The sequence below is a fragment of the Etheostoma cragini genome, chromosome 12 (genome assembly GCF_013103735.1).
Source record: "Etheostoma cragini isolate CJK2018 chromosome 12, CSU_Ecrag_1.0, whole genome shotgun sequence".
In the NCBI taxonomy this organism is placed as follows: Eukaryota; Metazoa; Chordata; class Actinopteri; order Perciformes; family Percidae; genus Etheostoma; species Etheostoma cragini.
The window spans coordinates 2878753-2904149 of record NC_048418.1 but is presented as its reverse complement, the minus strand read 5'-3'; the positions used below and the strand labels follow the sequence as shown (position 1 = coordinate 2904149).

The following is a 25397-nucleotide window of genomic DNA, read 5'->3' as shown; positions in this document are numbered from 1 at the left end:
TGTCTGTTATTTAAAGGCTCAGAGGCCCTGTGACCAGGCACACAAGTTGTTTTAAAAAAATAAATATGTCTGTTTTTTTGTTACAACTTAGCTCTCCTCTCAGGTCTGTGTTGGAACACACAATTGTCTGATATATTTTCTTTGTATGCTTATGTAAAGCACTTTTAATTGCCTTTGTGTATGAACTGTGCCATAAGAATAAATTGCTTTGCCTTATAGACACCTCCTTCACTCTCTCTGTATAGAAATAATAAAATAAACAGAGCTAGTTTTATACAACCTAAATATGTCTTTGGTATGCCTGTGCTTCACTGTCAGATGACATATATAAAGAAACATTTATAAGCTATAACCGGCCAATATTGTTTACCAGGCCATGTATCGGTCGGTGCATTTTTTCCAGCGATATCTTTGTCCACAACCCATCCAAAAAGGGCAAAAGGTAAACATCACACAATATTGCTGTAGGAACAAAGTGCAATTTAGCTTCTTTTGTCATCATGTGTACGCTTCACTTACATATATTGTCAAAGTCTGAATGGTAGATGAGTACTTCACGCCGTGTCCTTAGAGGCCGCCGCCGTGCGCAGGACTTGTCCAGCGGGTCTCCCACCGCGTTTCCTGCCGCGACCCGGAGAGTTGGGGTTGGACGCCGACAATCGGACGCTCCCCGCCCCGGGACTCGCCACGGCGGGGAGGAGAGTGGAGGAGGGGGACGGGGATGGGGAGGGAGGGGAGGAGGAGGAGGAGGTCGGGGACAGAGAGGAGGAGGTGGAGGAGGAGGAGGGCGAGGATGAAGAGTAGACGGAGGAAGTGTAGTAGCTGTGTTGGGAGGCGAGGGCGGCGCTGGAAGTGGCCGTGAGGGTCAGGTGGTGCTGGCGTTTGCTGCTGCTGCCGCTGCTGGGCCCGTGCTGGGCCAGACCGGCGCTAGCGTGGGATGGCGACGAGACGTGGCTGGATGAGGGGAGGAGACGACTCAGATTCAGAGACGGGATAAAAGATTTGTGAGGAGGAGCGGGGACAGAAAAGGAAGGCGAGGACAGAGAGGGGGAGCGAGGCCGGGAGTCTGACGTGTTTTTCACCGTAGAGGAAGCGGATAGGGGACACAGAGAAGCCTGTTGCCTACAAGGCTGGGCACAGGAAGCAGAAGGGGAACGGGAGGCACACTTTGAAGGCGGAGACAGAAGAGAGTCCTTCCCAGAAGAGGGGGTGGAGGAAGAAGAGGGTGAAGAAGCAGAGGAGGAAGAGGAGGAGGAGAGTTCGGTGGTGTCTGAGCAGTGAGGAGCGGACAGAGAGGCAGACGGGTGTTTGCCGGAGCTATGGCACAGGGCTGGGATCTTAGAGGCACGCAAAGCAACGAGCAAATGGCTACTATCCCCGGCTGCTCTACTGCTTCTGCCGTCCGCCTGTAAACAGACATCACGGGATACCGCAAGTCAAAGCCAACAACACACAGCTTACAGGAAAGGAGAAGAACACTCAGAAAGGTTACTTCTATGGGTTTGGCCAGCCAATCTCTTTCTTAACGCTAGAAATGATACAGTCCACTCATCTCACACCACAAAGTTCATGTACAAACAAGATGTCTGTGACAGAAAATGATTAAAAGACATAAAATACTTTCAGGATAACTTGTTTTGTAATTATTTTAACTTGTCATGAAAGACTTGAATAAACTCTCTAAACGGTCTTGCCACCGACCACAACATACATGCTGTACTGACACGATGACATATACTTTCAGGAGACATAAATGTGAGAGTAATCGATGACGGAGGTTTCAACTGAATTATTAATATTTGTAAATGGTGACTTTCTGTTTCCTTGTTTGAGGAACAAGACGTTTTGAGAGTCTTTGACACCCGGGTAATATTTCCACAACTCACTGCCAGATGAAGCACGCGTGTACACAGTGAACATGCAGGCTACATGCAGGTCGAGATCCACTCCCTGATCCAGAAACTCCACTGTCAACTGGGCTGAGTTTCTAAAACAACAGCTGATTTTGGATATGGAGGCATACATTGGTAATATCACAAAATCAGGGAGTGTATCCTGAAAGAAAGGAGCCGAGGTGAAGAGGGACATGCACAGACAGATATAACTAGAGATAGACCACACGAGATAAGACAGATATGAACCATCGCAGAAATGAGATCAATACATTTAAAAACTCACTGCATTCACTCTTTTTCCAAGCTATTGACTAATTGTTAATATATAAAACAGACAAGAAACGGTACACATTCACCCACATCTAAGCTATTTATCTCAAATGAAATTTACACAGAATTATTCCACATGCCTTAACCCCAAGTTTCTGCTTGTTGATTGCATATTTCGGGGTGATTTCTTTAAAGTGGAAACATTATTCATTATTCATTTTCTTTAAATTATGATGATGGGAGGCTTGTATTGACCCTGTTAGTCACCACTAAGTGGTTGAATGTACTGATACTTGACAACAAAAGGTCAAAGGTTGATGACTAACCCTAACTTTGCAATGTTATAAACAGTCCAAATCAAGTTGCCATTTGTTGGAGCATTACAGTAATCCCCCTCAGTAAGCTGACTCAGGTCTCTCAGAGCTCATTTACCTGCTTCTGGGTGGCCTGCTGCTGGCCCTTAGATGTCTTCTCTGGCGAGTCAGAGGAGGGCGAGGGGCGAGACTTGGTTTGGAGTTGTTGAGCAGAAGAGCTGGCGCTGCTGCTGGAGGTCTAGCAAGGAGATGCATAATCACAAGGTTAGTGAGTATCGGCTGGTCTTATTAAAAAAACAAAAAAAACATGTAGGAGATCCAGCATTTGTGTACCAGCAGCCCCAACACAAAAACTTGTTAAAAGCATCAGATTCAACAGGCAAAGATGACATCATTTCCAAGTTGTTAAACCATAGCAGCACATGTAGGGAACATGTGTACATAGTGGAGTTTATCAGTCATCAATGCAGGCTGAAATAGAAAAACAGCAAGTCAATTTATCAAAGATGTGATTGGATGCAAACAGACAGGAAATGTGTGCAGGGTGATGTGAACTGAGGAAAATGTCCATCTGCATGAGCTGAAAATGTTTTTACTTTTGCAAAAGCAATTCATACAAGGGAGGAAAATAACAGAGCAGAGAGCCCACCACCAGCCCAGCATCACTGAAGCAAGCGAGCTCCGCAGGCAGAGGAACACCAGACCTGTTTCTTGGTGGAGGTTTTCCCAGTTTTTTGTGGAGGCTGTGCTTTGGCCCTCTTACTCTGAGGTGGATTTGGGCCCTTGAGGATCTGAGAGGCTGGCCTCTTGGAGGGGCTTCTCTCCCTTTCTCGTTTGGCTTTGTCTTTAAGCTGAGCTCTGTCAGTGGGGTCAACAGAAGACCCGGTGGACAGAGGAAGTGAAGACACAATGCTGCAGGATGGGGAGGAAGGGGCAGACATACTACCCACACTGATTTCCAACTGTTTAATGGACTCTTCCAGACTGTCGATGGAGTCGAGTGTAGTTTTGCAGAGCTCCTTCCTTTGGCTACGTGACTTTGAGTGTCTGGTATCAATGGGAGAGGAGACCTTGATGTCTTTGTCACAGATGCTGCCTTCACCCAAGTTCAATTGTTTGGTACTGTTGGTCTCAAACCTCTTTGATTCTTTTGTCTTCTTCTTGGTCGTCTTAGCTGACGTTCTGTCCGATGTGATCTCCTCCTCTTCCTCATAGACAACAACCTGAAGAGTCTTCTTTCCTGTTTTGGTTGTCCCTGTTCGAATGGCCTGGCTAATTGCAGCCAGTTTGTCTCTGGGAAACTTAAATTTAAATTTTCTTTTGGTCTCTGGCTTTCCAGGCAAGTCTGGTTTATCCTGGTCTTGGTTTTCAGAAATTGAGCCATTATGCCCTGAAGTTTTTTGATGTTCCATATGTAGAGCCATCTGACCATTTCCTGTGAAGTCTTTAAGGTCTAAGCCAATATCTGATTCGGTGACGCACATTTTTCCTATGTCCTGTTTCTCTTCATCCTGCATTGTCTCCTTTTCCTCCTCAATATTTTCTGGGAAGAGAATCCCATTAAAGTCTTCCTCACATTCAAAGATGGTAGACAGACGCTTGTAGGCTGACTGAATGTCCATTGGCTCATTCAAGAAAATGATAATAGGTTTGTTTTCAGAGTCATCACTGTCCTGGAAACCCAGATAAAGGGGTTCACCGGTGCTGTCCCCATCTGCAGTCATTTCGGCTAGGTCTTCCTCTTTGGGCTGTGTCCGGACTATTGGACTCCAGGTCTTGAAGTTTCTAAGGCTGATTTTACCAGTTGGAGGTGGTGGAGGAGGAGGTCCCTCATTGTCCCAAATATCGAGGCTCAGGGTACCTCCTTCTTCTGTGTATTGAGATTGGTCCCTGGGGTAAAAGTTCTGGCGTGAAAGTTTAAGGGCAGGAGAAGAAGCTACACACTCCGGGTCTGAGCTCAGGGACTTATCCTGCTCTGTCTTTATCAAGCAATCCTCCGGAGTGTTTTCTTTTTGTAGAGTTACAACCACCATCAGGTTTGACTTCTTCTCAGCCGGTACCTCTTTGACAGAGTTTTCATTTGTCTGCTCAGGACTTGTGTCAGTAGCTTGATTTTGTTCTTTTTGAAGAGTAACGACTGTTGTCAACTTGACCTTCCTTTCTGCTGAGGTTGGGGAGCACACCTGTCCAACAACCTCCTTGTTAATCCGATCTGAACTTTTCACAGTAAGATTAGTTTGTTTTTGTGAAGTTGTCACTGCAAGTATCTCCATCTTCTCTGCTTTCTTTTGGGTTCTTGTTGGTACCTCCTCATTCTTCTGGACAGTCTGAACATCTTGGAAAGCAACAGGTAGGGGTACCAACGCCTTATCTACTCTTGCACAGTTTGAGGAAGGAGACTGTTTCAGCTCATTCTCCTCTGTTTCCTTCTCATCAGGGTTGACATTGTCTTTCTTTACTTCCATGTGTCCTTCCAGTCCCACTGCTGTTACGAATTTGTGAGGGCAGCCATCTGTTATTACCATCTGAGAAACTGACTGGTAGTCAGATGTTGCTAACTCTGAAATCTTTATATCGGTAGATGTCCTCTCTTCTTTTTTCCATTGCTTATTTCCACCTGGCAAATCATTATAATTTGACAGTTCTGTAGTCACCTATGATTAGAAACAGCAAGATTAAACAATTAACCTCAAAAATATTAAATTTAGTGTTTTATATCCCAGTGTTACTTAAAATACATGTCCATTGTTTTTCCAGTGCTGTTATAGACTAGTGTTCATATAAGCTATCTTGTGTCTTTGCATCTCTTACCTATGTAGGCAAGGGTTGTGTTTATGTGCTGTATTGTGATGTGAGTGTGTGTGTGCTCAGGCAAAGAGTGATCAATCCCATTGAAAATGATATGAAAGACCTGAAAAGCCAAACGCAGGATGGCGAGCTGAAGGCTATTAATCCAAACATTAAGAAAAGAAAAGAAAAGTTTTCACCACACTTTTCCTATTGGCAGTTTGGGCCTGCCATCAAGTTAAGTTAATGTTTTGTCCCCATCTTAAATGTCGCAATAAATGTCCTCAACATCCTAAACGTAACAATATTATTAAGTTTTGACAGTGATGGAAGAGTTAATCTGAACCATGGCTACTATGTTTTTCAAAACCAAGAGATGTCAGAAAGGTAGCACAAGTTTAGTGTCATGATGTTCTGATTTCTATCAGTAGGATCATATATTAACCTATATTAATACTATACAATGGCTATTTTTTTTTACACATGCTATACTATTACTTCTTTCATCACTTTTTAGACATACTATACTATGTCGCTTTTATCCATTTGTTGACATACTATAAAGACTTTTTAATGTTTTTATGTTTGCATGTTCTGCCAAACTATACTATTATACATTTTATCACTTTTTTCAACTCTGGGCTGGCACTATTTGCGTGGAGTTTGCATTATCTCACATTACTTTTTATGTCACGTTTTTTGAAATGCTATATATATACTGACTTTTTCGACATACTATACTATGACATTTTTGTCACCTTTTTCGACATACTATACTATGACTTATTTGTTACATTTTTTGACATACTATACTATGACTTTTGTCGACATACTATACTATGACTTTGTTGTCACGTTTTTTGACATACTATGAATTTTTTCGACATACTATACTATGAGTTTTTTGTCACTTTTTTCGACAAACTATACTATAACTTTTTTGTCACTTTTTCGTAATGCTATACTATAACTTTTTTGTCACTTTTTCGAAATGCTATACTATGACTTTTTTGTCACTTTTTTCGAAATGCTGTATACACTATGACTTTTTCAACATACTGTACTATGACTTATTTGTCACTTTTTTTGACATACTACACTATGACTTTTTTCAACATACTAACTATAACTTTTTTCGACATACTATACTAAGACTTTTTTGTCATTTTTTTCGAAATGCTATACTATGACTTTTTTCGACATACTGTACTAAGACTTTTTTGTCATTTTTTTCGAAATGCTATACTATGACTTTTTTCGACATACTATACTAAGACTTTTTTGTCATTTTTTTCAAAATGCTATACTATGACTTTTTTCGGCATACTATACTATGACTTTTTTGTCACTTTTTTTCGAAATGCTATATATACACTATGACTTTTTCGACATACTATACTATGACTTTTTCCCGCATTCTACATATGACCTTTTGTCGACATACTATACTATGACTTTTTTCGGCATACTACATTATGACTTTTTCAACATACTATCCTATGACTTTTTTCAACATACTATACTATAATATTGTCGTCACTTTTATTTAAAATACTATAAAATAATTTTTTTTAAAGCTTTTTACAATTAGTATACAATGACTCTTTATTGGCTTTTTTTCAACATAGGATGCTATAAATGTTTTTGACGGGCTTTCTTCTATGTCCCAGTAGCTCAGGGGTAAAGACTGTGCCACTAAACAGCCACCAAGTAGTTCCTGCAGGCTCTGGTTCAATTCCCAGTCAAGCCTTGGTGCGTTTTTCGACATGCAATAATATGACTTTTTTGTCACTTTTTTCAAAATTCTATACTATGACTTTTTTCGACATACTATACTATGATTTTTTTGTCACTTTTTCAGACATAATATGACTTTTTTCGACATACTATACTATGACTTTTTTGTCACTTTTTTCGACATACTATGACTTTTTTCGACATACTATGACTTTTTCGACATACTATACTATGACTTTTTTGTCACTTTTTTCGACATACTATGACTTTTTTCGACATACTATACTATGACTTTTCTTGTCACTTTTTTCGAAATGCTATACTATGACTTTTTTCGACATACTATACCAAGACATTTTTGTTCCTTTTTTCAACATACTATACTATGTCTTTTTTCCAAGATACTATACTATGACTTTTTTGTCACTTTTTTCGCCATACTATACTGTGACTTTTTTCAACATACTAAACTATAACTTTTTTCGACATACTATACTAAGACTTTTTTGTCACTTTTTTCGACATACTATACTATGACTTTTTTTCACTTTTTTCGAAATGCTATACTATGACTTTTTTCTACATACTATACTATGACTTTTTTTGACATACTATACTATGACTTTTTTGTCACTTTTCGACATACTATGAATTTTTTCAACATATAAACTATGACTTTTTTATCACTTTTTTCGACATACTATACTATTACTTTTTTGTCCCTTTTTTCGAAATGCTATACTATGACTTTTTTCGGCATACTACATTATGACTTTTTCAACATACTATCCTATGACTTTTTTCAACATACTATACTATAATATTGTCGTCACTTTTATTTAAAATACTATAAAATAATTTTTTTTAAAGCTTTTTACAATTAGTATACAATGACTCTTTATTGGCTTTTTTTCAACATAGGATGCTATAAATGTTTTTGACGGGCTTTCTTCTATGTCCCAGTAGCTCAGGGGTAAAGACTGTGCCACTAAACAGCCACCAAATAGTTCCTGCAGACTCTGGTTCAATTCCCAGTCAAGTCCTTGGTGCGTTTTTCGACATGCAATAATATGACTTTTTTGTCACTTTTTTCAAAATTCTATACTATGACTTTTTTCGACATACTATACTATGACTTATTTGTCACTTTTTTCGACATAGTATGACTTTTTTCGACATACTATACTAAGACTTTTTTGTCACTTTTTTCGAAATGCTATACTATGACTTTTTTCAACATACTATACTAAGACATTTTTGTTCCTTTTTTCGACATACTATACTGTGACTTTTTTCAACATACTATCCTATGACTTTATTCGACATAGTATACTATAACTTTTTTCAACATACTATACTATGATTTTTTTGTCACTTTTTTTGACATACTACGACTTTTTTCGACATACTATGACTTTTTTCTACATACTATGACTTTTTTCTACATACTATACTATGACTTTTTTGTCACTTTTTTCGACATACTATGACTTTTTTCGACATACTATAGTATGACTTTTCTTGTCACTTTTTTCGAAATGCTATACTATGACTTTTTTCGACATACTATACCAAGACATTTTTGTTCCTTTTTTCAACTTACTATACTATGTCTTTTTCCAACATACTATACTATGACTTTTTTGTCACTTTTTCCGCAATACTATACTGTGACTTTTTTCAACATACTAAACTATAACTTTTTTTGACATACTATACTAAGACTTTTTTGTCAGTTTTTTCGACATACTATACTATGACTTTTTTTTCGACTTACTATACTATGACTTTTTCCCGCATTCTACATATGACCTTTTGTCGACATACTATACTATGACTTTTTTCGGCATACTACATTATGACTTTTTCAATATATTATCCTATGACTTTTTTCGACATAGTATACTATAACTTTTTTCAACATACTATCCTATAATATTGTCGTCACTTTTATTTGAAATACTATAAAATATTTTTTTTAAAAGCTTTTTACAATTAGTATACAATGACTCTTTATTGGCTTTTTTTCAACATAGGATGCTATAAATGTTTTTGACGGGCTTTCTTCTATGTCCCAGTAGCTCAGGGGTAAAGACTGTGCCACTAAACAGCCACCAAGTAGTTCCTGCAGGCTCTGGTTCAATTCCCAGTCAAGTCCTTGGTGCGTTTTTCGACATGCAATAATATGACTTTTTTGTCACTTTTTTCAAAATGCTATACTATGACTTTTTTCGACATACTATACTATGATTTTTTTGTCACTTTTTTAGACATAATATGACTTTTTTCGACATACTATACTATGACTTTTTTGTCACTTTTTTCAACATACTATACTGACATTTTTGTTCCTTTTTTGGACATACTATACTGTGACTTTTTTCAACATACTATCCTATGACTTTATTCGACATAGTATACTATAACTTTTTTCAACATACTATACTATGATTTTTTTGTCACTTTTTTCGACATACGACTTTTTTCGACATACTATGACTTTTTCGACATACTATACTATGACTTTTTTGTCACTTTTTTCGACATACTATGACTTTTTTTTCAACTTACTATACTATGACTTTTTTTCACTTTTTTTGAAATGCTATACTATGACTTTTTTCTACATACTATACTATGACTTTTTTCGACATACTATACTATGACTTTTTTGTCACTTTTCGACATACTATGAATTTTTTCAACATATAAACTATGACTTTTTTATCAATTTTTTCGACATACTATACTATGACTTTTTGTCCCTTTTTTCGAAATGCTATACTATGACTTTTTTCGACATACTATACTAAGACATTTTTGTTCCTTTTTTCGACATACTATACTGTGACTTTTTTCAACATACTATCTTATGACTTTTTTCGACATACTATACTATGACTTTTTTCGGCATACTACATTATGACTTTTTCAACATACTATCCTATGACTTTTTTCAACATACTATACTATAATATTGTCGTCACTTTTATTTAAAATACTATAAAATAATTTTTTTTAAAGCTTTTTACAATTAGTATACAATGACTCTTTATTGGCTTTTTTTCAACATAGGATGCTATAAATGTTTTTGACGTGATATCTTCTATGTCCCAGTAGCTCAGGGGTAAAGACTGTGCCACTAAACAGCCACCAAGTAGTTCCTGCAGACTCTGGTTCAATTCCCAGTCAAGTGTTTGGTGCGTTTTTCGACATGCAATAATATGACTTTTTTGTCACTTTTTTCAAAATGCTCTACTATGAGTTTTTTCGACATACTATACTATGATTTTTTTGTCACTTTTGTCGACATACTATACTATGACTTTTTTGTCACTTTTTTCAAAATGCTATAGGCTATATACACTATGACTTTTTCAACATACTATACTATGACTTATTTGTCACTTTTTTTGACATACTACACTATGACTTTTTTCAACATACTAACTATAACTTTTTTCGACATACTATTCTAAGACTTTTTTGTAATTTTGTTTCGAAATGCTATACTATGACTTTTTTCGGCATACTATACTATGACTTTTTTGTCACTTTTTTCAAAATGCTATATATACACTATGACTTTTTCGAAATACTATACTATGACTTTTTCCCGCATTCTACATATGACCTTTTGTCGACATACTATACTATGACTTTTTTCGGCATACTACATTATGACTTTTTCAACATACTATCCTATGACTTTTTTCGACATAGTATACTATAACTTTTTTCAACATACTATACTATAATATTGTCGTCACTTTTATCTGAAATACTATAAAATATTTTTTTTTAAAGCTTTTTACAATTATTACAAAATGGTTCTTTATTGGCTTTTTTTCAACATAGGATCCTATAAATGTTTTTGACGGGCTTTCTTCTATGTCCCAGTAGCTCAGGGGTAAAGACTGTGCCACCAAGTAGTTCCTGCAGGCTCTGGTTCAATTCCCAGTCAAGTCCTTGGTGCGTTTTTCGACATGCAATAATATGGCTTTTTTGTCACTTTTTTCAAAATGCTATACTATGACTTTTTTCGACATACTATACTATGATTTTTTTGTCACTTTTTTAGACATAATATGACTTTTTTCGACATACTATACTATGACTTTTTTGTCACTTTTTTAGACATAATATGACTTTTTTCGACATACTATACTATGACTTTTTTGTCACTTTTTTCGACATACTATGACTTTTTTCGACATACTATACTATGACTTTTTTGTCACTTTTTTCGAAATGCTATACTATGACTTTTTTCAACATACTATACTAAGACATTTTTGTTCCTTTTTTCGACATACTATACTGTGACTTTTTTCAACATACTATCCTATGACTTTATTCGACATAGTATACTATAACTTTTTTCAACATACTATACTATGATTTTTTTGTCACTTTTTTCGACATACTACGACTTTTTTCGACACACTATGACTTTTTTCGACATACTATACTATGACTTTTTTTTCGACTTACTATACTATGACTTTTTTTCACTTTTTTCGAAATGCTATACTATGACTTTTTTCTACATACTATACTATGAATTTTTTCAACATATAAACTATGACTTTTTAATCACTTTTTTCGACATACAATACTATGACTTTTTTGTCACTTTTTTCGAAATGCTATACTATGACTTTTTCGACATACTATACTAAGACATTTTTGTTCCTTTTTTCGACATACTATACTGTGACTTTTTTCAACATACTATCCTATGACTTTTTTCGACATAGTATACTATAACTTTTTTCAACATACTATACTATAATATTGTCGTCACTCTTATTTGAAATACTATAAAATATTTTTTTTTAAAGCTTTTTACAATTAGTATACAATGACACTTTATTGGCTTTTTTTCAACATAGGATCCTGTAAATGTTTTTGACGGGCTTTCTTCTATGTCCCAGTAGCTCAGGGGTAAAGACTGTGCCACTAAACAGCCACCAAGTAGTTCCTGCAGACTCTGGTTCAATTCCCAGTCAAGTCCTTGGTGCGTTTTTCGACATGCAATAATATGACTTTTAAATGGATTTTTTGGACACACTATACTGATTGATATTTTTTTCACTTTTTTGAAGTACTATACTATGTTTTTTTAAATATCTATAAAATTAATCAAAATATATACTATGAATTTTTTATCACTTTTTTCAACAATACTATACTATTACCATTTTTGTTAATTTTTTCATCATACTATACTATGACTTTTTTTGACATACTATACTATGACTTTTTTTTCGACTTACTATACTATGACTTTTTTTTCACTTTTTTCGAAATGCTATATTATGACTTTTTTCAACATACTATAATGTGACTTTTTTCGGCATACTATAGTATGACATTTTTGTCACGTTTTTTGAAATGCTATATATACTTTGACTTTTTCTACATACTATACTATGACTTTTTTGTCACCTTTTTCGACATACTATACTATGACTTATTTGTTACTTTTTTTGACATACTATACTATGACTTTTTATCACTTTTTTTGACATACTATACTAATACTTTTGACGACATACTATACTATGACTTTTTTCGACATACTAAACTAACTTTTTACGACATACTATACTATGACTATTTAGTCACGTTTTTTTGACATTCTATGAATTTTTTCAACATATAAACTATGACTTTTTGTCACTTTTTTCGACATACTATACTATGACTTTTTTGTCACTTTTTTCGAAATGCTATACTATGACTTTTTGTCACTTTCTTCAACATACTATACTATGACTTTTTTGTCACTTTTTTCGACAAACTATACCAAGACTTTTTTCAACATACTATACACTATGACGTTTTTTGTCACTTTTGTCGACATACTATATACTACGACTTTTTTCGACATAGTTTACTATGATTTTTTTTGGCATACTACATTATGACTTTTTTGACATACTATCCTATGATTTTTTTTTGACACTATGACTTTTTTCAACATAGTATACAATAACTTTTTTCAACATACTATACTATAATATGACTTTTTTTGTTACTTTCCTCAAATTACTTTTCTATAACTTATTTCGACACACTATTTCCTGTTTTTTTTTCGGCATAATATACTAGGATTTTTTTTAACATACTATACTATAGTATTTTCGTCACTTTTATTTGAAATACTATAAAATATTGTTTTTAAAAGCTATTTACAATAAGTATACAATGACTCTTTATTGGCTTTTTTCAACATAGGATGCTATAAATGTTTTTGGCGTGATATCTTCTATGTCCCGGTAGCTCAAGGGTAAAGACTGTGCCACTAAACAGCCACTAAGTAGTTCCTGCAGACTCTGGTTCAATTCCCAGTCAAGTCTTTGGTGCGTTTTTCAACATGCAATAATATGACTTTTTTGTCACTTTTTTCAAAATGCTATACTATGAGTTTTTTCGACATACTATACTATGATTTTTTTGTCACTTTTGTCGACATACTATACTATGACTTTTTTGTCACTTTTTTCGAAACTCTATATACACTATGACTTTTTCAACATACTATACTATGACTTATTTGTCACTTTTTTTGACATACTACACTATGACTTTTTTCAACATACTAACTATAACTTTTTTCGACATACTATTCTAAGACTTTTTTGTCAATTTTTTCGAAATGCTATACTATGACTTTTTTCGGCATACTATACTATGACTTTTTTGTCACTTTTTTCAAAATGCTATATATACACTATGACTTTTTCGAAATACTATACTATGACTTTTTCCCGCATTCTACATATGACCTTTTGTCGGCATACTATACTATGACTTTTTTCGGCATACTACATTATGACTTTTTCAACATACTATCCTATGACTTTTTTCGACATAGTATACTATAACTTTTTTCAACATACTATCCTATAATATTGTTGTCACTTTTATCTGAAATACTATAAAATAATTTTTTTAAAGCTTTTTACAATTAGTATACATTGACTCTTTATTGGCTTTTTTTCAACATAGGATGCTATAAATGTTTTTGACGGGCTTTCTTCTATGTCCCAGTAGCTCAGGGGTAAAGACTGTGCCACTAAACAGCCACCAAGTAGTTCCTGCAGGCTCTGGTTCAATTCCCAGTCAAGTCCTTGGTGCGTTTTTCGACATGCAATAATATGACTTTTTTGTCACTTTTTTCAAAATGCTATACTATGACTTTTTTCGACATACTATACTATGATTTTTTTGTCACTTTTTTAGACATAATATGACTTTTTTCGACATACTATACTATGACTTTTTTGTCACTTTTTTCGACATACTATGACTTTTTTCAATATACTATACTATGACTTTTTTGTCACTTTTTTCGAAATGCTATACTATGACTTTATCGACATACTATACTAAGACATTTTTGTTCCTTTTTTCGACATACTAAAGTATAACTTTTTTCGACATACTATACTATGACTTTTTTTCCGACTTACTATACTATGACTTTTTTTTCACTTTTTTCGAAATGCTATACTATGACTTTTTTCTACATACTATACTATGACTTTTTTCGACATACTATACTATGACTTTTTTGTCACTTTTCGACATACTCTGAATTTTTTCAACATATAAACTATGACTTTTTTGTCACTTTTTTCGAAATGCTATCCTATGACTTTTTCGACATAGTATACTATAACCTTTTTCAACATACTATACTATAATATTGTCGTCACTTTTATTTGAAATACTATAAAATATTTTTTTTTAAAGCTTTTTACAATTAGTATACATTGACTCTTTATTGGCTTTTTTTCAACATAGGATGCTGTAAATGTTTTTGAGGGGCTTTCTTCTATGTCCCGGTAGCTCAGGGGTAAAGACTGTGCCACTAAACAGCCACCAAGTAGTTCCTGCAGGCTCTGGTTCAATTCCCAGTCAAGCCTTGGTGCTTTTTTCGACATGCAATAATATGACTTTTAAATGGATTTTTTGGACACACTATACTGATTGATATTTTTGTCACTTTTTTGACGTACTATACTATGTTTTTTTAAATATCTATAAAATTAATCAAAATATGTACTATGAATTTTTTATCACTTGTTTCATCATACTATACTATGACTTTTTTCAACATACTATACTATGACTTTTTTTTCGACTTACTATACTATGACTTTTTTCACTTTTTTCGAAATGCTAGACTATGACTTTTTTCGACATACTATACTGTGACTTTTTTCGGCATACTATACTATGACTTTTTTGTCACGTTTTTTTGACATACTATACTATGACTTATTTGTTACTTTTTTTGACATACTATACTATGACTTTTTGTCACCTTTTTTCGACATACTATACTATGACTTATTTGTTACTTTTTTTGACATACTATACTATGACTTTTTAATCACTTTTTTCAACATACTATACTAATACTTTTGACAACATACTATACTATGACTTTTTTCGACATACTAAACTAACTTTTTGTCGACATACTATACTATGACTATTTTGTCACGTTTTTTTGACATACTATGAATTTTTTCAACATATAAACTATGACTTTTTGTCACTTTTTTCAACATACTATACTATGGATTTTTTGTCACTTTTTTTGACATACTATACCAAGACTTTTTTCAACATACTATACACTATGACTTTTTTGTCACTTTTGTCAACATACTATATACTATGACTTTTTTCGACATAGTTTACTATGATTTTTTTCGGCATACTACATTATGACTTTTTTGACATACTATCCTATGATTTTTTTTCGACACACTATACTATGACTTTTTTCGACATAGTATACTATAACTTTTTTCGACATACTATACTATAATATGACTTTTTTTGTCACTTTTCTCAAATTACTTTTTCTATAACTTATTTCGACACACTATTTCCTGTTTTTTTTCGGCACAATATACTAGGATTTTTTTTAACATACTATACTATAATATTTTTGTCACTTTTATTTGAAATACTATAAAATATTTTTACATTATATTATACATTATATATTATACTATGACTTTTTTCGACATACTATACTATGACTTTTTTTCACTTTTTTCGAAATGCTATATTATGACTTTTTTCGACATACTATATTACAACTTTTTTCTTCACATTTTCGACAAACTATAATGTGACTTTTTTTGGCATACTATACTATGACTTATTCGTCACGTTTTTCGAAATTCTATATATACTATGACTTTTTCAACATACTATACCATGACTTTTTTGTCACCTTTTTTCGACATACTATACTAAGACTTTTTTGTCACTTTTTTCGACATACTATACTATGACTTTTTTCGACATACTATACTACGACTTTTTTTTCAACTTACTATACTATGACTTTTTTTTCAGTTTTTTCGAAATGCTATATTATGACTTTTTTCGACATACTATACTACGACTTTTTTTTCGACATACTATACTAAGACTTTTTTTCACTTTTTTCGAAATGCTATATTATGACTTTTTTCGACATACTATACTATGACTTTTTTCTTCACATTTTCGACATACTATACTATGACTTATTCGTCACGTTTTTCGAAATCTTATATATACTTTGACTTTTTCGACATACTATACCATGACTTATTTGTCACTTTTTTCGACATACTATACTATGACTTTTTTTGACATACTAAAACTATAACTTTTTTTCAACATACTATACTATGACTTTTTTCGACAAACTACACTTTGACTTTTTTCAAGTTTTTTCGACGTACTAAACTATAACTTTTTGTCACTTTTTTCAAGATGCTATACTATGACTTTTTTCGACACACTATGTGTTGAAAAAAATGCTAAACCATAAACCACTACTTCTTAGACATACTACACACTTTTTTCTACATACTATACTAGGATCTTTTCATTACTTTTTTTAACATACTATGTTTTGACTCATTATTTTTTTCAACATGATAGACTATGACTCTTTTGACATACTATACAATTACATTTTTTTGTAGACATTCCATGACTTTTTATCAATTTTTTCGACATACTATGACATGACTTTTTTGACATTCTATACTATGAATTTTATCACTTTTGCCGACATACTATACTGTGACTTTTACCACTTTTTTCAACATGATATATTGTGACTTTATAAATTGTTTCAACATACTATGATTTTCTTTTGACATCCAATACTGTGAATTTTTTATCACTTTTTTTGACATACTATACCATGACTTTTGTATCACATACTGTATTATTACTATAATATAATTTATACGACATACTATATTGTGAATTTTTGATCACTCTTTTTAACATTTTTTTCATTTTTTCAACATACTATGAACATTCTATTCTATGATTTAAATCAGTTTTGTAACATACAATGCTATGACTTTTTCGTATTTCTTTTCAACATGCTATACTATGACTTTTTTCAAACATCTTTACTAGGACTTGCTATGTTACATACTATGCTATGAATGTTTTAAACACCCTTTATTTTGGTGGCACAGTGGTAAGCACTGCTCCAACTAGCGCCTAGGATTGTATATAACTTGATAAGCTGATTGAAACTCCCTAATTTGACCCACCCATTTTACCAACTCATTCATTACTCTTTTAGTTACTTTTTCATCCAAATGCCATTTATTCTTGCATTGCTAGGGGACTCAACTATGCCATGACAGGTGTATTGCTCAGGACCCACGGAAGTGCAGTGTTGACTGTGTAGTTGTTTGGATGAGCGGTTCTTGAGAAAATAGCACAGGCCAAGCAATCTGCTCGTTCTGAAAATACACATTTTAAACAAGTACTGCACTAGTTACTGACATAAATGATGGACAGAGAGAGAGACAGAGCAACATAGAGGCAATTAGTCAATGTAAATGTGTTATTCCAAAAATATTAGCTGTTGTGAGTTAAGACCAGGAACATATTCACGGCAAACTACAAACAAGGTAACCCATTGTAGCCAGGTGAGAACCTAACTTATTTGATTTTTTATTGTTAATATTATTGTATTAAATGTGATACTGAGGAACTACCGTAAGACACAGTATGTTAAGTGTAGTTAGAAATGATTAAAATTAGAACACAAATCCCAATTTTTAACTCATTGTGGATTAAAACATTCTTTTTCTGGCAGACGAGTGTCTTTTTGTAGGCTGCTTTGCCAGAACACTCTGGTGTTGTCTTTAATAAAAGTTTGCAGATTTTCTTAAACATGCACTCATAATTTTAGGGAGCCAAATTTTGAGGTTTCAGTTAAAAAGTCTGTTCTGGATATTGAGTTGTTAATAATTAGTAGACCTACTGTTAGATGTTTTTTCTTTTCTTTTTACCTTAGACTCCATCCCTCTGCTCTGAAAATCAGAGGCTGGAAGTTCAGCCGCACCTCTGCTCCCTACATTCCTCACAGTGCATTTCTGCTGAAACACCTGGGTGACAGGGGCAGAGGGTCCATGGGCAAGGTTAAGGTTTTGGAGACAGGGGTTGGGGCAGAAGCACAAGGATGCAGTGGATGCTAAAGACCTTTTCTCAATGCTTCAACACAGTGGTTTCCCACATATCTGGGCTGAGCACCCATTTCCATCCATTTTTTTTTTTTATTAGTTGACTTGCTCCACAATCTTTCCACGTTCCCCCTGGGGAACAAGTACCCCTGTTTGGGAATCACTGCTTTATCGTGTTCATCATACCAAATTTAACTTGAAGGTTCGTGGGCAGATTCACTATGTTAGAATGAGCAGTCTGTAAACACAGGTTATATGTGAAATATGTATTTTAACTGCATGTTATTCATCAAAAAAGGCCACTATGAGCCATGTGTTGCTCTCTCACTACACCACCATGTAGTTTCCCTGGTTAAGTATTTGATCTCCTTAAGTTTTAAAGAGCCGCAAATGAATAACATACCTGCAACTCTTTCATGAATTTACTGTCCTCCTCTTCCTCTTCCTCCTCTTCGTCGTCCTCCCTGTGTGGTGAGGCTGTAGAAAAGGTGGAGGTGGAACAAGCCAGATGTGCAGGGGCGCACATCTGGGGTTTGGGTTTCACCTCTGGTGGTTGTCTTAGGGGTTTGGGCTGAGGAACCACAGGCGGCTCTTTCACACCCTCATCCTTAAACAGATTCATGATGTAAAAACACAGTTGCTGTTGCTTCTTTGCCATTATTTAAGACAGGGCACAATTTGTAGTTTCATTATTTTGTGACATGTACTGTATCTAAATATATAAACTGCATCAAAGTCTCTGGATACTTTCAAGTCACTTAAGCTTATTTCAAGTCTCCTCAGATTTCCAATGTATAGTCTTTTTAGCTATCCGCGCAGCACGTGCATGTGCAAACGCACACATACAAACACACATACCTGGGCTCCAATCGGCTCTTTCCTAGTGGTGACAATCACCTCTCCTGACCGTCCAGTGGTCAGACCTGAATTGACAGCATGGAACCTGGGAAGACAATAAGAAAAATACTAATAATGCATTTAAGGTGATTTATAATTGACTTTAAAAAGCCTGGCAGAAACCGTGGTCTGCAGGTGATCTTTAGTCATGAACTAACCTTCGTGGAGGCGGAGGAGGAGGAGAAGACTTGCCGGCCCTCTCTGGACTCTGCTTAATCTCCTTTTCGACACTGGTGCGACGGGGTTTCTCCACCTGTGGCCGCCTGTTGCTGGGAGAAGCTGAGGGAGAAGCTGATGGGGAAGCTGAGGAAGAAGCTGATGGAACTGCGGATGGTGAAGTTGAGGGAGAAGCTGATGGAGTAGCTGATGGAGGAACTAAGGTAGCAGATGATGGAAAAGCTGATACAGGAGCTGAAGGAGGAGGCTTCACAGCAGCTGCAGGAAGCTGTGAGGCTGTTGCTGGAGCTAAACAAATCCAAACATCAAAGTTATCCGTCATTTAGTTACTTTGGGAGAAAATAATTAGGATATGTGCCCGGTCATGAAATATATATATAAACGTATATTTTAAATACGCATTCTGTGCATTTAAGGGATGGGTTATCTTGCTGAATGATTGACTGGTAAAAAGCCAGACCCATTTCTCAGCATTTTCTCAGCCTTCAAAAGTTTAAACCCGTTGTGTTCCGACAAGCATGTGAACCACTTAGTGTCACACACCGATACACAGCAGCCAACTCATGCTCGTGCTGTACCACACCACTGAAGTGCTGCTGTCACAGGGAAATATAAATATTGGATCAGGACTCTCTTTAGCCACTTCATATCCAATGATAGACTGAGAGTGTGTACCATAATGTGTCCTAGAAATTGCACATGGCTGTGTTTTGTTTTCTCTGTTCAAACCGGTATCATACCTCTGCCTGGGGGTTGTAACTGGGTGGAGTCCCCCTCATCCGTCAGTTGCGGAGCTGTGTCTTCCTTGGAGTCAGACAGAAGGGCCTGGTGCTCCACGGAGGCTGCCGCACAAACACACCCACCGCAGTTAGCATGATCGGTCAAAATGTTACCTTGTTTGGAAGAAATCTGTCTTTTTTTCTGTTATTTCTGACACTTTGATTAACAAAAATGTATATTATGCTTGTGTTTATTATAGTCATATTTAAATAATTACCTGGACAGACTGGTACTGAAATTAGCTCTTCAAAAGAAAACTATCATCTATTTTGTCATATTTTGATGGCTTAATGACGCATTGAAACTTGTACAATTTAGCAGTTGTTAATAAATCCTCCGTTCTTCCTGAATGTGGCTAGGAACAGTTGTATGTACAAACTTAACAGGAAATAGTCGGAAAGATTCAGGATGAGAATAAGAAAGCGTAGTTGCATTAAGGCCAATGTGTTTTCAGTGACTTGGATTGTACCTTGCAGTGTCGGGTCCAGGCCCATGTGCTGCTCTGACGCCGATGCAGTGGAGGTGATATGTCCTGAGGCAGAATCAGAGCAACCCTTTCTGGTATCGGACACATTTAGATCAGGGATGGACTTAATCAGGCTTGGCAGGGCTTCCTGGAGGACCTGGTCACAGTCTGTGTTGGTGTTGGTGGGTGGAGGCTGACTGGTGTCACAGCTGGCTGACCGCTTGGCTTGGCTGGTGCTAGAGTGGTTCGTACTGCCAGGCTGTACACTCAGACTTCCCTCTGGAGTTTGTCTCTCTGTAGCCTGAGGGGGACACACAGAGTCACACAGGTTGATGACAGCCGGGGGATTGTTTAAAACTATTATCAGGCCTAAAACTTGAGGAGTACTCACTTACCTATCCACTGGGCTAACAACGTGGGCTCAATTTAGTCATAAAAGTACACTATAAAAAATGGGGAAAAACTAATATTCCAGCTGTGGTGCCAAAAAAAAAACAGGAAAGTAACTTTCATGTAATTTTCTATGAATGAAATATTGTGTATTTTTGGGCTATTTAGTGTTTTAATAAAGGATATTTATCCCTGTAAAAATGTATTTTCTTTATCCTCTAAAATATCAAAGAGCAGTTAAAAACAATTAATCCTTGTGTTGACTGTGCAACTTTTAGTTTTTCTGGGTCGTCTTGTTTGACACTTTTTTGAAGTTTCTGTCAATATTTTTCTGCGGTTTTGGATGTTTTTATAAAGCTTTTCCAATGTTTTTGTCATTTTTTTTACATTTTCTTCCTATGTTTTTCAACGTTCTATTTTCAATTTGTCTTTACATGCATTAAAATTGAATAAACACCCAAATTCAATGAAAGTTGTGAAATGATTATTTAATTTACTTGTGAAGAACGTTGTATGAAACCATTCACGTTATTTTGTGAAAGAAACCTACATTTCTGATATGGAAACTTTTTGAAAATGGGTCAGATTTGACCCAAGGACAAGAAGAGGGATAAAAACATTTGTTAAAGAGAATGTAATACCAGCTTAAATATAATGAGTAATGTCAGTGGGGATTGATTTGACATTTAATAAAAGCGTAGCGTATCTGTGCAGTGAGACGCGTGAGTAACGGATGTCAAAAAAAGCTTGACCGGACACTTGTTAAACTATTTGACATTTGAAAGTTTGAGCAATCCCTCAAGCTTAAACTTGATAATCAGCCATTAATTACCAAAACATTTGAAGCGTGTATATAGTAAGTGCGTATATATTTAACACTGACCCCAGTGTGTGTCTCTGAGTGTTTCATGGTGGTCCGGTCAGCGGGGCTCTCCTGTGTTGGTGACTGCAGAGGTCCCGGTCTCCTCTGCAGGGCAGGGCTGCCCTCTCTGCTGCGAGGACTCACCTTCACAGCACAACCACATGTCTCATGTTCTGAAATCTGTAGCATGTATACACTAGGGCTGCACAATAGAGTTTTATTTTATGTCATCAACAGGCGCAATGAACACTTGAAAAGCTGCAATATTTCGCAAAAGACACCCAAGAGATTTTTTGACTCAGTCGGGTAAGAAAATATTAGTAGAAAACTGCACTTTAACCCTTGTGTTGTCCTCCTGGGTCAAAAACTGACAAAAGTTTGACATTTTCGTCCCTTTTTCAGACTTTGTGTTCGTTTTAACTAACATCCCCTTACTGTCATTAGTTTTACACAACTTTTTGGGAACTCATGGTCAATAACCCTCATTATATAGAATTGTACCTAATATTTGAGTTAAAAAAAGCAGAAATTGTGAATTATTTGACTAATAGTTAAGATCAGAGGAATAAAAGTGATCAATTGTATTTGCAAAGAGCATTGCAAGGAATCCAATCCATTTTTTGTGGTAAATTGGTTAAAAAGAAACTCATATTTCAGATTTAGACATTTTTTAAAGGGGTCAAATCTGACCCGAGGACAACAGGAGGGTTAAAACGTAGCTGTAATTGTTTTTTAGAGGTGCCTTTTATATTTAATTCAATATTCAACAAAATAATGTTGTTCCTTCCATTTGTTTTTAATTCAAGTAGCAATATGTTTATTTTATATGTATTTAGCAGAATGCTGAAAGCATTAGAAAGGCAGGACTGAGAACACCTCACTGTTTTATTTATTGCTGTTTTATTATTTATTTATTATAAGTAATATCTTTATTGCGATATTCAATGTTATCGCATATTTTCCTCATATTGTGCAGCCCTATTATGCACACAGTCCCACATTTTGTAATGTTATAATCATTCAGCGAATGGACCAATTGCCAGTGCTGTACCTTAGCCACAGTGGGTGAGTCTCGTCCATGAGTGGGTGTCAGTGGGGGGCCGGGGTGGTGCTGGGAGGGCTGGATCACTGTGGGTGCTGCTGTGTTCATTCTGCGGGCCATGATGGGGGAGGCCGAGCCCGCCTGACTGACAGAGAGGGAGGGGCTGGGCAGAGGAGGTCTGACCGAGGATCGAGGCTGTGGTTTGGGGGAACCCTGTGGGCTCTGGGTCTTCAAGGGGCCCTGGTCAGTCTTTACAGGCTCCACGTGGGCTGGTCTGGCTTGCGTGGCTGACTCTGACACATACCTGTTGATGTCATGGAGGACAGAGATGGCTATTTACGCATCAGCATTATTCTCCTGCCAAACACAACTGTTTTAACAGAACTGTGTCTAACCAGAGTTTCTTTCTGAATACGAATATAAATTGTCTTGACATGTTTTCAGTTGATTTAATGTTCTCAAACTTAAGTGAAACTTTTTACCTTTCTAACGGAATGTCATTTTAACCAAATAATATAGCTCCGACTTAACAAGAACCAGCAAAATGAAGCTAATACCAGTTAATTGGCCATGCGCTACCCTTGGCTGTACACGGACATCCCTATCTCATATATTCTTATATCACTGGGCGCTGTTGGTTATCCGGGGTATTAACCATTATAACAAGTTGCCCCATATTAACATCAATGTTCTCAACTCATCCAGGAATGTACTTCTGTTTATTCACAATGAAATAGCATGCTTCAGACACTCCAAATTATGCGGTAAAAGCTCCTTAATTTCCACTTTGAATGTAAAGTTTTACTGCCATCTGAGTTCTTACTGCTTTTTCTCATCAAAGTCACTTTCGTATGTAAGTTAGTCATGTAAATATCCATGTAGATATATGAAAATTCACACGTAGATTCTTAGATGTGTATTAAGTACTTTTATTTGCAATTCGGGGGCGATCGCTCAGATGAAGCATGATGAAAAGACTGAAAAGTGCGTCAGACCGGATGTCTCCATGCATGGACACGGTTACGATACTTCTGCGTAAAGTTTATGAGCACCTGCGGAGACGACTGAGGCCTTCAGTCAGGTCTTTGACCCTCTTCAGCATGGAGTCCATCTTATGAGGCTCCTCCTTCAGGAAGCGCACGGCCTCCACCTCCAGCCTCAGCACGGAGCGCATCTTCCCCTGCAGCTCTGGATAGTCACCTGGAGGACAACCAAACAGCAGAGACACAATGAAATCAAAAATGAACTTTACTCTGTGTAAACACAACTATTTCAAAATCTATGAATCAAGTGTTACAAACACAGTCAATTTCTTCCCATGGAGCCATTGCCGTGGAAATGTTCCTCAATAATGCTTACAGTTTATCATGGTAAACAGTCCAGAAGTGCAGTCTACAGAAAGTGGAACACACAACTGCCTGCAGTCATTTTAAGATAAAAGGCAATCAGATAATATGTTTATGGGGCTCACAGCATTAAAAAAACAGGTCCAGATACTCTGGACGATCCACAGACGGAAGTGGAACTACTCTCTACTGAGAAAAAAATAAACTCTATGAAAACTAAAACCTGCTGATGCAATGTGACCCTTTACATTCACATCTACAAGTGTAGGAATTGTTAGCTTTAGCCTCAAAAGAAAAATAATGAACGACATCGCATTAATACCTCCCTTTCAAATAATTGAAGGTGGATGAAATGTGATGATTCCAATTAAATCCAAAGTATTGATCCAATGCATCGTAGCACACAGAGAGACACTGTTTGATTCTGTCCTGTCTTGAAAAAACCCAAACTCACGACCTTTAAGGATGGCCAGAGCTTCTCCAATCCTGCGCAGGTTGACCGCTCCCTCCTCCACGTCTCTCAGAGTGACTGACAGCTGGTCGGGACTGGAGGCGGAGCTATGTTGCAAATGGTCCACATAGTCCTCCAGTTCACTGAGACAAAAAGGCATTCAACAGTCAACACAGGCAGAAAAATGAATGTAATGGTCTACTGTAGACACTAGATGGCAGCAGAGAGTACTTTTAAGGGTTCTTTCCTGAGTTCTTCTGTTTGTGGCCTTTAAGTTAGAATAAAATTGTATGGTATTTTTAAGAGCCAGTTTTGGCTTCAACCCTCTAGACAGAGAACCCATTTCTTGTTATAAGTATTTCAGTCGGACTTTCATTTCTTCTTAAACAGCTTTCTGATGCTTACACTGTGTTGGAACACTGTTACAACCTTTCAGACTGGTTACCCATTCTGCTTTTATATAT

At 35.8% G+C, this 25397-nt stretch overlaps 1 protein-coding gene across 6 annotated transcripts in view; it reads right to left on the bottom strand.

The window, feature by feature from the left end:
- Nucleotides 1-281: 281 nt before the first annotated feature.
- LOC117954580 (sickle tail protein homolog) overlaps nucleotides 282-25397 on the bottom strand; it is a 77080-nt gene continuing 51964 nt past the window's right edge. For 3 of the 6 annotated variants that reach the window (XM_034888485.1, XM_034888488.1, XM_034888490.1), the window contains 13 exons: nucleotides 24940-25076; nucleotides 24189-24336; nucleotides 23146-23440; nucleotides 22116-22238; nucleotides 20846-21143; nucleotides 20337-20438; nucleotides 19578-19884; nucleotides 19381-19465; nucleotides 18926-19129; nucleotides 18352-18447; nucleotides 3184-5133; nucleotides 2598-2717; nucleotides 282-1406 (listed from right to left, as the gene is read on the bottom strand). In XM_034888485.1, coding sequence (XP_034744376.1) covers nucleotides 555-1406; nucleotides 2598-2717; nucleotides 3184-5133; nucleotides 18352-18447; nucleotides 18926-19129; nucleotides 19381-19465; nucleotides 19578-19884; nucleotides 20337-20438; nucleotides 20846-21143; nucleotides 22116-22238; nucleotides 23146-23440; nucleotides 24189-24336; nucleotides 24940-25076 — 4717 coding nt within the window. In that variant the 3' untranslated portion in view covers nucleotides 282-554. The remainder of the gene's footprint in view (nucleotides 1407-2597; nucleotides 2718-3183; nucleotides 5134-18351; nucleotides 18448-18925; nucleotides 19130-19380; nucleotides 19466-19577; nucleotides 19885-20336; nucleotides 20439-20845; nucleotides 21144-22115; nucleotides 22239-23145; nucleotides 23441-24188; nucleotides 24337-24939; nucleotides 25077-25397) is intronic. The other 3 variants (XM_034888486.1, XM_034888489.1, XM_034888487.1) reach the window with 3 other exon arrangements.